Here is an 11,613-nt window from a genome sequence, read left to right as displayed (position 1 = left end):
ATATTACCCAACCAGCTGCTCCTGGAGGTGAGTGACTTCATTTAACTAACTAACTAGCACCCATCCAATGTCAGACTGATAAACCTTCAACGGAAATTGAAATGATTTTGTTTCACTTTCAGTCTGTTTAAATGTGGTACAATCATATATTTTTTATTTTCATTGAAGTGTTATCTTAACAGTGCCAACTGACCTCATCTCATTCAAACAAGCCTTTGCTACCACTGAGATATGTTCTTTGTTAATTAAAGTGGAACCTATAAGCTCAATTTCACACTAACACAAACCAGACATAATTATATGCATGATAATATATTATTATTGTGTAAATATATGATTGTATAAAACACATTTTACTATGTTATGTACTGTTCTTCTGAGAGACTGCTTAACAAATAATTTATGCTACTGCCCACTGCCATGGTTTTAAAGTTAATATTGTCCCACTTTTTGTCCTCTAAATGTCTCAAAATGTATATAAGTAGATGAGACATTAATTGGCATATCCCCCAAAATCTTATTTTGATACACAAATCAACAGTATTGTTTAAACCTGACCTGTGACCTGGCTCTTCGTGTTCAAACGCTGGTGACGTTGGTGCGCAAAATTCTGCTGAGTCCTTTTTGGTATCCCAGTCTTCTCCTTGTCCCACCCTAACAGGTCATTCCACTGCCATAATAGGAATATGAAATGAAATAATGAAAAAGCTGTGGGTGTGTTTACTGATGGCCACCTATCACTTTCTAACACATGATGCCAACAAAGGCAGCCAATGAAAACACACGTTAAATCTGATATTCACTATATAATGATGAAGCATCAGTCGGAGAGCCACCTGAAGTGATCCACATCCAAAAGGACCATGATGAAGCTTCCCTTTGTCTTTGTTTTAGTTCTTGCTGGTGAGTTGTTTCTTTTCTCCTTCAGCTACAATACATTTATATTTGTTGGTTGTTGGTTGGAAGAAGTTATTTTCTCTTTCAGGCTTTCTAGGTCTATGTCCACTCTGTCTCCAAATGTTCAGGTGCTGCATCAGTGGCCATTGAGAAGAGGATTGTTGGGAGTCAGGACTGTAACAAGGACAGGCAGTACCACGTCGAGATAGAGTCTGCCCAGGGGGGGAAGTCCTGTGGAGGTGCTCTGCTCAACACCCGCTGGGTCATCACTGCTTCCCACTGTGCAGAACAGTAAGAAACAGCCATTGTTTTGTGTGTGTGTGTGTGTGTGTGTGTTTTCACCTGTCTGTCCAAATGTAGTTGCTGTAGAAAAACTATGAGGTAAAGTGAAAGGACCACTGCACATAGGAATACATAACCATTAACAGGAAAATGATAGAAAGTCAGATCAGCCAAATAATAAGAATGGAACATTTAGAAATCTCCTGACAGGAGTTTTCTCCTTTTTCCTGCAGGAAAGTGATAGTGAAGCTTGGCTTAAACAATGACGTGTCAGGTTTTACAAAATTGTGGTCGTCCATAAAAGGATCAGGCAAGAAATATGAGCAAACCATTGAAACTGACCATCAGTTTACCTACAAAAACGAGGAGGGGCGTCCCCACGACATCATGCTCATAAGACTGAAGGAGGATATGTCTGCGAGCCTTCCCACCATCGAGCTTCCTCCTGATGACTGTACCAAACCAGATCTTAAAAAGCAGGTGAAGATTGGAGGCTGGGGAATCGCGAAAAGTGAGTACCTAGATGAAAATACTTGATTCGGTTTTTGAAAACACACATCACTTTTCTAATGCTTACTGCTTTGTTTTAAATCCTCAGAAGGCAAAAAACCCGACCATTTGAAGTGCGCCACCACAGAAATCAGGCAATGTGGTGAGAAAGATAAACCTGATGATAAATACTTCAGTGATGAGACTACCACCATGTGTGCATTTAAAGCTGGAGTAGAGACCTGCTATGTAAGAAGATGCATTTTCTAAATTTTCTAACTCATTTTCTTCGTTTAATGTGTGTCATGACAAAGAAAATCACATGATCACAACTCTGATATCTGTCTCTTCCAGGGTGATGCAGGATCAGCTGTGGAGTACAACAATCTCTTATATGGGATTATTGTAAGCAACCCTGTTGATACATGTGCAAAAAACATTGTAATGCTCAACATCTGTAACTACAAGCAGTGGATTGATGAAACCATGCAGGCACATTCATGAGTAAACCTCACAGTTTAATACAGAAATTGCAAGTATACTCAAAATATCTTTTCATCCATTACCACCAGCCAAATTAGCTGTTTTATGTTTAGATACATTATTTTAAAGTGGTTTTAGGACCACTGTGTAACCCAGATCTTTCTTCAAAATATGATTGTTTTCTGTCTGAGTTTCTTCTCTAAAACCAATTTTTTTTCCATGAATTAAAAAAGGTTATCTCCCAGAGTTCATGTGTTATTTGTTATCTCTTTGTGATAAGTGTATTTACATAAGGTATACAGTATCAACCTGATTGATGTCGCATCACTGATGAACAAAAGCCCCAAAGTTAAAGTGTGGGCAGGTATACAGAACACGTCTCTGACACGTAAGAGGTCATACCTATATGATTAAGAATTATTTGCTTGATAGTAATTTAACATATGTCTTAAAAAGAGAAATTTACATGGCCTATTCTTTTGTAACACATCATTGTTCTCATATCCTTCTGGACATATGTACATCGGGCTAATTTCAGAAATTAACTTAAATGAAGTCAGCTGGAAATCTACTGTAAAGGTCACACAGTTTCTATTTGTCTAAATATAATCAGGGGACTGGACTTAAGATGTGATGCATAATCACCATTTGTTGCAAATGGAAAACATGTTTTGAAAAGAGTCACATCTGCTTATTCATACCAAATCATACAAATCTAGAGCTACTGTTAAGCGTTTCAGTTTTGTGATTGCCCTTTAGGATGTTTTAACTTGACTTTATTGTCCTAACAAACCACTAAAAACATGAAAAATATTTTCCAGAGAATAATTAAATGACAGATTTAGACCACAGTAAAGACACTTTCCATAGTCCCTAGGTGCATGTAAGCTCACAGTGCAATTACAAGATCATGAATGTCATCAATGATCTTTTTCTGACAGTTGTCCTGGCTGTGTTTAATAATGCAGACTGATGCCATCCAGCACTGAGACTGATGCTGTGTAAGGTACAGCAAAATACTGTATTCCTTACTAAACATTTTACTTTTCATTCAGATAAGCACATGAATACAAAGAAATGTTTCATATGATTTAATGATATGCACACATTATCATTACAGCATTCTTTTCAAGCCTTAACAAGACTGTTCTGGAGGCGGCTTATAAAAAATTTCCATTGGCCAATTCTTTGCGCAAAAGCACCTCGACTTGTGTCTGACTTGTACACAAATGCACACACACGCAAGCACATGCACGCACGCACACACACACACACACACACAAACCCAGACTTTCACAGTTGTAGATGTGGATATTGTCACTCGTTTAGGTCCAGTTGTGACTTCTCTGGTCTGGTTGCTCATGTCACATCTCTCACTCAGGTGAAAAAAAGAATGGGGTGTATCAAACACTCCTTATCACGCACACACACATTGTTCAGACATGGACTGGATCAGGGCCATTGCACACTTGTTCAGGTACGGCTGATGCACAGAGACTGCCATCCTGTGATGCAAAGTAGAATCAGATAATCTTGACCACAGGGAAGTATTTGTGAGCGGAGAAGTCAAACTCCGGGAGCACCTAGGGATGCAGAAATGTGTTTTTTACTCCAACATTTTCACATACAACATAGAACAGCTGTTTCAACAGACACCACATTAAGATAAACTGCTCACAGTGCCATGAGTAGAATGTGTGTGATGTGTTACCTTGGTCTCCTTCTTGTGCCCTCCAGCCAGGAGCTTCATAACCACAATGTTGGGTTTGGCCACCTTCAGTATACGATTCACCTGTAATCAACCATTCACAGCTGGTTACTGACAATGTAAACAGTAAATAGAAAAATATTAAAATGGAAGCTGCTAATGGAGATGCTACACAATAATTTCTACATTTCAAGAGTATACTTTTGAGGTCATGTGCTATATTGTTATTCTAACTAATTCACTAGTACCACCGATCTGAGTGGGAAAATCCAAACCAAATTTGTACTCTGAACCAATCTGGGGCCTCTAAGTTCCTCAACAAATAAAAATCAAGTGACATAAAACATCAAACACATGTTTATTTTACACTAGTTTCATTTCCTGACCTCAGGATCCGGGCTGGGCACATTTTCTAAGATGAGCTTGGCCTGTTGAAAGTGTTTGCTGGCGGCCATGTAGAGGTCAGCAGAGCCTGGCGGAGGATTGTACTTCTTCAGATCGGACATTTCCTGGAGCGGGCAAGAGCAGAAAAACAGAGAAAAGTGGAATGTGAATGATGGGATAAAAAGAAGGGGGAACAGAAAAAATGAAGGACCTACTACAGTAGATGACATACACCCGCGCAGACAGTGCAGTGCAACAGTACCTTGAACTGGATGTAGTGCACAGGTGGGGGGGTGACAACGCTGTTAAAGGGGGCGAAGCGATGCTCGTAGCGAACCTGCTCGCTGTCTAACTCGAACTGAGGCTTACGCACCTTTCCATCCATATCCAAAGCTACCATGGTCTGAAGAGAAGACAGAGGCAAAAAAAGGATTATAGCTCAGTGTGCCAAAAAGGGGTGGAGAGGGGTCATTGATATATGCCTTACCTTGTACATACCAGCACACATGTTCTGGTATGCTTGACTCATGGTAATCTCCTTGCTGAGAGGGCGAACTGCAAAGTAATCCCAAACATAAGGTCAGTATCTGGTCTTACACCTACAGGAAGATACGACTTCAGCATAAGATGGGAGTATCTCTGAGCACAATTAGGTTGTGGTCACTCACAGACGACCCACTGCAGATAAGGATGATGCAAGAAGACGTACCTTTTTTCTTCTTCTTGGTCTTTTTGCTGCTGCGTCCTTTCAGCTGCTCCTCCAGAATCCGCTCCTCTGCCATCTGAGAGGAGTCAGCTCTGCTCAGAGTGGACATCAGCCACGCGTAAAGGAACTCTGACAGGTACCTACAGTCAGAAACAAACACACATTTATTCCCAGATGACCTGTCTGCACCTGTCAGAGCTAGCGACAAACAAGCGTGTGTGTGCTCTTACCAGTAGATGTAGTAATACTCGTGCATGCTGTAAAGTTCCAGTTCAAAGCCACTCAGCAGGTACTGGATCATTATCCTCAGGTTATGATAAAGGATCCAGGTGCCTAGACAGGCTAGATGCTGTCGCTGAGGCTCAAGTTTCATCAATAGGCTATGCAGCGCTGCATCCACCTTCTCTGCCTGCAGAGCATAAAGGATGAACTTTAGTAGTTGTCCTCAGAATGAGTGAAAGAAAAACACACCAAGGGGATAAAGTGCAATGGGTTAATTAATATGGATTTAAAACTTTCCTGTCCATATTGATGAAGTTTCCCTGCTTAGGGACTGATAAAGGATTATCTTATCTTAACTTGTGAGGGACAAAATGGAAAAACAGTGATGTAATGCTTAAACTTTGTAAGAAAAAGGGAGGAAAAATGCAGGTCACCTCATCCTGAAGTGTGGCAAACTCTTCAAGAATGTGACCCAGCTTGTCTCTCTGCCGAGCTCGGTTGTGTCCGTGGATCTGGATCAGACTGCAGAACGGCTACAGGGAAAATTCACAATACAAACGCATAAATAAACACACAGCTCTGCCAAACACACCACTTGTCTATTCATATCAAGGCCACACTTTCAGAGTCACACTAAACATCACAATTATCGAAAACCCCTATCAAAGCAAACTAAACGTTTCCTGTTCCATTTCAGTTGATACCATGACTCTCATCAAACTCAAAACTGTAAAAAAAGAAACTAGATAAAAGCAGCCCATAAAGTGCAGTGAGCAGCTGAGGTATTAAAATGTGTTAAACTGCATCAGATGTACAGACTATAACATGACATACCCTGGAGCAGTGTGTAACAAAGGAGTCAATGTAATCCTTGGCCTGGTGGTTGTTAAACAGACAACATCTGGAGAGAGACAGGTGCAAACACACATTCACACACACACAGTAAGGTCAGGAAACAATAATCTCAAGATTAAAAACAAAAACAGTGACCAGATTCGACCACTGACTAACAGCATTAAATGACAGACTTACTTGTAGGAGAGGACAGGTGGGCTGACGAAGTATCTAAGAGCATCTTTAATCATGTCCTGCATCAGGTGGGTGCCAAACACTTTCTTATTATCTATCAGGAACGTTGTCTGGATTCACAGAAAAGAAATGATAATAAATTGATAATGCCATTGTCTGAAACGCAAATTTGCTAATTAGAACAACAACAATTAACTCACTTGAAGAAGAGATCTGGAGAGCACACATGGAGACTGCTCACTGAACTCACAGAAGAAGTCCTGGTGAAGCCACAAACACAACATTCAAGTCAACAACAATGTGTCTTCATGTGTTATATGTTCAAGCCTGGGAAATATTTTTGTATGTGTATCTTTGTGTTTCTAATCGTTTATGTTTACCAGTATGCCATGTAGGTTGGTGGTGTTGATCACGTCACAGACGGTCTTGATACGTTCTATAAGTTTGCTGAAGTAGGCCACCATGTCCTCTCTCTTAATGATCTTCGCGTAGCGAGGAAAGGTAGGTGGCAGCAGTCTCTGGTTGACCAGGGGCTCAAAGCCCATCATGATGGGGTGGTCTGCATCCACAGAAGAGAGAGAGGGAGAGTTGAGCAAGATAAAAAATTAACAGAGGTTTTTTTTTTTTAAGACTTTTTTTTTTAGCTCTATGTGTGGGAGCACACAGCTACATGAGGTTGAGGAGGTACATTTAGCAGGCATTGTAATGTTACTATTTAGGTTGCCATAATGACCTCTCAACTGGATGGCTGCAGAGCATGAATGCGTGTAATGTGCACAGTTGTTCTATTTTTCAAAGTGAATCATAAGCACGCATCCTTTAGAGCTGTTGGTTTGTAAACTCATGCCAGGCCAAACTATGCGCTTTACGGCTAAAAGGGGGGTGTGTGTGTGTGTGTGTGTGTGTGTGCATGTGTGTTACCTCCTTTAGTGGTGTCATTCTGTGACTGGATGCCGTGTTGAATACTGGAATGAATGGCTGATAACAGGTCAGCTGCCTGAGCCACAAGCTTCTGGGCCTCACTTACTGAGCTGGTCTGATAAAGATTCAACCAAAAAAACATGCATAAATTGAAAGGAAAATACTTATTGCAACCTTCGTCACTGCTCAGTATCAAACAGAAACAAATTTGAAAAGCTGTGTGTCAGTCATTAACTCTGTCTTGTTTTTGTGTGTGTATTACCTCTTTTTTGGTAAAAGCTATCAGTGCAGTCAGTAGAAGGCGTGTGAACTTGATTCTATTAAAAAGTGCCAAGCACTGCTGATGCTGGAAAAAAAAGAAGAAAAAACAAACATGGAGGAACATTACACAGGCACATAAATACATACTAAGCTATAAATACAGGCATTTTTTTTCACAAAGGTTTATTTTTTTCCCCAACCACCCAGAGTAAGTCCATTTTTGGATCTGTTTTTTTTTTCTTCCTTTACTATTATGAAACAGCTAGAAATTCCAGAGCAGTCTCTAAAGGTCATCTCAGACTCACGCTCTGATAGACGGGAGATGGGGAAACAATTTATAATAAGCTGAGACAGACAGGGGGGTCATGGTTTAAGTTGTGACTTAAATGTGGGGATACTAGGCTTAATTTATAAAGAGCAGTGGTACAGTCTGATCTACTACTTGTAGTCCTATGTATTTTATATTGAAACTGTAACCACATGAGTCAGAAACAGTCGGTTTTTAGCTTTCAGATGCTCTAAATGGCAATCAAAAAACATGCCTTAAACAAAAGAACAAATTTGTAGCAAAAACTCCACCGGCATGGAAGAATGATGCGACTTACCTCCAGCTCCACCTCTGGGTCTCGCTGCTCACCCTGTCGACTGCGTGTGCTCTGAGGGAGCAGAAGATTTTAACCAAGAATTAATGTAATACTCGAAACGGCATGTGTATTAACAGTATTTCATTAAACTGGAAACAGGTGGGCTTAAACTGGTCAAGAACAAATACCTTAACTTTCCTCTGTAACTCGTCCTCCACATCTTTAAGCATACCTGGTGGCATGAACACAGGTGAGAGAGAGATGACATCAGCTATCTTTGGTCCTCTGAACCAAATGTATTGATCTATAATGGCTTCAATTGTTGCTGCAGACTTAATCACAATATAGTACCCATACCTGTCACTCGCAGGTCTGTGACATTATTGGCCATTTTGAAGCCATAGGTCATGGCCTGGAAATCCTCCTACAGAAAAGTGTGAGGTAAATCATTATTCAGACATATGAATGTGAAGCTGAATTATGAATGCCCTACAGTAATATTAACTTCTTAAAAATAAATGTTTGTATAAATACCAGCAGGAAGAGCAGAAACGCCAATGATAGAAATGATTACCTGACCCATAGGGAATGAAAAAGCCCCTGCAATAGCTCAAATATTGCTCCACATATTTGCACATAAAATAAGGCCTTCCAGTGCAGTATCAAACACTGACATACTGTAGAAAGTGGCTTACCTCCTCAAACACAGCAGCCTTGTTGACTTTCTCTCGGGCAATATCACACACCTTCAGGATGCCCAGGGCAAAGGCTTTGAGGGCTGGCTCCTCAATCAGGTCGGGGTTATGGACATACAGACAGGTGAACACAGTCTGTGCCAAGGAGTGGCCCTCCAGCCATGTGATCTAGGCATACCCATGTTTAAGTGAAGCAAAAAACATGGGTTTTATATATTATACACAAAAAGATGCATGATGGTGAATTCCCAACATAATGGCTGAAATAGTTGCTTCATTGTTCAAGAAAGTGAAACCTACCAAACAACAGAAACATGTGTCTATGATCCCGATGAGTTCAGGAAGACTGAGGTCTTTAACCTTGATGGCACCTTCCTAAAATAAGGATAAGATAATAATACAACTGCATGGTTGAATTTATTGACACACTAGCAGTGCATCAGAAAAATGAGGCCTTGTGTGTTAATTCCTAACAATGCATTACTTGCATTGCACAGCAGTACTGTACCTTGATAGCTTGTTCAAAGTTGAGCACTTTCCTGTTGACCTGGTTTCCGATCATTCCTGCATCCATCTTAGGATCCATCATCTCTATGGCTGACATGGCCTCGAAAAGGCCAAACCTGCCACCACAGCAGAGAGATTAGTGCATGTTTTGCATGTCCATCTGTGTTAACAATGGTTGATTGGATTGTGAAAAATGGTGCCAATACTAATGATAATACAAATATTAATTTTTTTGAATTGATGCAGTAGCTGCTGCAGTATCAGTTTAGTCATATTCAAACTCTCCAAGACTTTGAGACATGAAATTGGCTGAAAATGAATTCATTTTTAGGAGGGAAAGCAGGCTGACTCACTTCAACTAGGAGTAAGTGGAATTGTTTACTGCAATTTAAGTGAACCAACCCTTTAAAGTGTGACTCTGCGAAAAACATTTTTTTTACTCACAGTTTGTCATGAAGCAACTCCCCAAGGTTCAACTCTGCATAAATAAAGGATGAGGACAAGGAGAGAGAAAAGCAGGAACATGTCAGTTCCCTAAACACACACACACACACACACACACACACACCACAGTCTTTGGCACAGCCTTTACCTTTGCATGCACCCTTGAATTCATGTGTAATGTCAACCCAGTTGGCATTGTTCTTCATCTTTTCTGGGATGCCCAGCCCCCAGCCAGCATCATCATCTTCTACTGCTGACTTCATCACCATGATGACTACTAAAGACAAAGAGAACCAGGACAAAGTGTTCGGAATATCACAAAACATTAGCTATAACAAACAGCCTCCAAACTTGGAAAAACGTTAAAATGTTTTGTGACAGGATGGTCTGATTGTAAAACAGGTCATGTCATGAGATTGTTGAGGCACACCAAGATAAACCATTCTTACGGCAGGAACGTTATCACAGCAGGAACTGCACAGCTGTAACTAATAACAAACAATTTGCTCTAAATAATTTGTTAACAGTAAACCATGCCAGTGAGCTAGCATGAACAGTACAACTCTACCTCTAAACCAGCAAACTAAATGTCATGCAGCCATTTTTTGTAATTATTTAATCCTATTTTTTATTCAAACACAGGTTCTAAATGTGATGAAAGTAATAACCTGAAAACAATATATAAAGCCAATGCCACAATGACTAGTGAACTGATAAATAGCAAATGTTGAGTAGTTAGCTGTCATTACATATTAATGAATCATGATCTGTAAAATACACATTTACATACACACAATCATTTACTACATCACTTCACTGGACATTCCACTGGTTACTTGGCAAACACTGCTGACTGATCAGGCTTTAAACATGCAGTGTCGCTGGCACAGACCGCAGACATGTTTAGTCTATATCTCTGTACGTACACCGAGCAGCCAAGATGTAATAATAGTCCAGTGTAGTTGAGTGTAATAACATTTTCAATGGTCAGTCACAAATATACCCCCTTGTTTCCCAGCACGAGACTCTACTAAAACTACCAGGCAGTAGTTTGTCACTATTTATACTGATAAATAGATTAACATTAGGCTCTGTGAACTGAGAAGCAAATGAACATGAGAAGAACATGAGAAGCTTAAGTTAAAGCCAAAAAAGGTGTAAATTGCACGCTTGAGTGCACTGGAAAGTCTCTGCCTTTCAAACCAAAAACATGTCAGGACTGTGAAAAAAAAGTCCCACCTATGTGTGACTGTTTGATTCTTCTTTAACTGATTATGAAGGTACAGTTACATTATCATGTTTATACCACATCAATCTGATGTTCCGAAATACAAAATATAAATATAATAAATATATATAATAAATATAAATTTTAACTGTTGGCTACGAGACAACTCACGGACATCGATTTGATCTGATCACATGCCGGTGAAATAATCACAGGTTAAAAAAAAATCGATGCTTTTCCTTCAGTCTGGCATTGGGAGGCATCTCATTGAGAGAAAAGCAACATAGCTACATACCCTACATACACAACAGTACCAGTCTGTCCACTTACTGTCTACTTCGGCACTCTCCTCAACCCCAACCTAACCTGAACCTACATTTTTTACTGTTTAAAAAACATGTAACTACGCACGCTGCTAGAACGGGTATTAAAAGTCGTGAGACTGGACATGTTAGCTAGCTATTACCAACGTCCAATTAGCGTCTAACACCGTGTGCTAACAAGCTAATGTTGCCCACATTGGATGTTTCCTGTGATTAGTAGTATATTCCGTTTGATTAGGTCCACACAACAGGAATACTGTTATCAGAGAGTCATATTTTCGTCGTGAATTAGCACGTACCTTAGTATTTTGAATTAACCATGTAGCTAATAAAGACCTTCGAAGACTGTAAAGATTGGCGCATAGATTTAACGTCAGGAGCCACTGTCAACATGGGAAATGTAGTCCTTGTGTGTCAAGATTGAGCTCAACTTCCCCGATGAGCAGCTTA

General features: G+C 40.1%; 2 protein-coding genes across 4 annotated transcripts; one reads left to right on the top strand and one right to left on the bottom strand.

Moving 5' to 3' along the window:
• Positions 1–770: 770 nt before the first annotated feature.
• On the top strand, positions 771–2,397 carry LOC108878273 (trypsin-4). The gene is made up of 5 exons (XM_018668791.2): positions 771–903; positions 1,026–1,188; positions 1,413–1,690; positions 1,778–1,917; positions 2,023–2,397. The coding sequence occupies exons 1-5, from the start codon at positions 864–866 to the stop codon at positions 2,170–2,172; spliced, it is 771 nt and encodes a 256-aa protein (XP_018524307.1). The 5' UTR covers positions 771–863; the 3' UTR covers positions 2,173–2,397.
• An 830-nt stretch (positions 2,398–3,227) lies between these two features.
• On the bottom strand, positions 3,228–11,612 carry naa35 (N-alpha-acetyltransferase 35, NatC auxiliary subunit). 3 transcript variants are annotated; one of them, XM_018668795.2, is made up of 23 exons: positions 11,463–11,612; positions 9,761–9,889; positions 9,613–9,646; positions 9,170–9,284; positions 8,962–9,036; positions 8,662–8,829; positions 8,324–8,390; positions 8,155–8,198; positions 7,988–8,038; positions 7,384–7,467; positions 7,122–7,236; positions 6,581–6,759; positions 6,401–6,460; positions 6,204–6,310; positions 6,006–6,072; positions 5,606–5,704; positions 5,180–5,358; positions 4,953–5,089; positions 4,731–4,798; positions 4,506–4,646; positions 4,246–4,368; positions 3,863–3,943; positions 3,228–3,734 (listed from the first exon to the last, which is right to left on the bottom strand). In XM_018668795.2, exons 2-23 carry the CDS (start codon positions 9,879–9,881, stop codon positions 3,675–3,677), a joined length of 2,175 nt encoding a protein of 724 aa, XP_018524311.1. In that variant the 5' UTR covers positions 9,882–9,889; positions 11,463–11,612; the 3' UTR covers positions 3,228–3,674. The 3 variants fall into 3 exon arrangements, with proteins under 3 accessions (XP_018524311.1, XP_018524312.1, XP_018524313.1); XM_018668796.2 differs by having other exon boundaries at positions 9,761–9,886; positions 11,463–11,551; XM_018668797.2 differs by lacking the exon at positions 11,463–11,612 and adding an exon at positions 11,171–11,391.
• Between the last annotated feature and the right edge of the window lies 1 nt (position 11,613).

Source organism: Lates calcarifer, linkage group LG13 (genome assembly GCF_001640805.2).
Source record: "Lates calcarifer isolate ASB-BC8 linkage group LG13, TLL_Latcal_v3, whole genome shotgun sequence".
Classification (NCBI taxonomy): domain Eukaryota; kingdom Metazoa; phylum Chordata; class Actinopteri; family Centropomidae; genus Lates; species Lates calcarifer.
This window is presented reverse-complemented; position numbering and strand designations above follow the sequence as displayed.

Coding starts and splice junctions, on each gene's coding strand:
- LOC108878273 (XM_018668791.2), top strand. CDS start 864: ATGATGAAGCTTCCCTTTGTCTTTGTTTTAGTTCTTGCTG. Junction 904..1,025: donor CTTTGTTTTAGTTCTTGCTG/GTGAGTTGTTTC, acceptor CCAAATGTTCAG/GTGCTGCATCAGTGGCCATT. Junction 1,189..1,412: donor GCTTCCCACTGTGCAGAACA/GTAAGAAACAGC, acceptor TTTTTCCTGCAG/GAAAGTGATAGTGAAGCTTG.
- naa35 (XM_018668795.2), bottom strand. CDS start 9,881: ATGGTGATGAAGTCAGCAGTAGAAGATGATGATGCTGGCTGGGGGCTG. Junction 8,391..8,661: donor AGGCTGCTGTGTTTGAGGAG/GTAAGCCACTTT, acceptor ACTTTTCTGTAG/GAGGATTTCCAGGCCATGAC. Junction 4,369..4,505: donor TGCACTACATCCAGTTCAAG/GTACTGTTGCAC, acceptor TGCCCGCTCCAG/GAAATGTCCGATCTGAAGAA.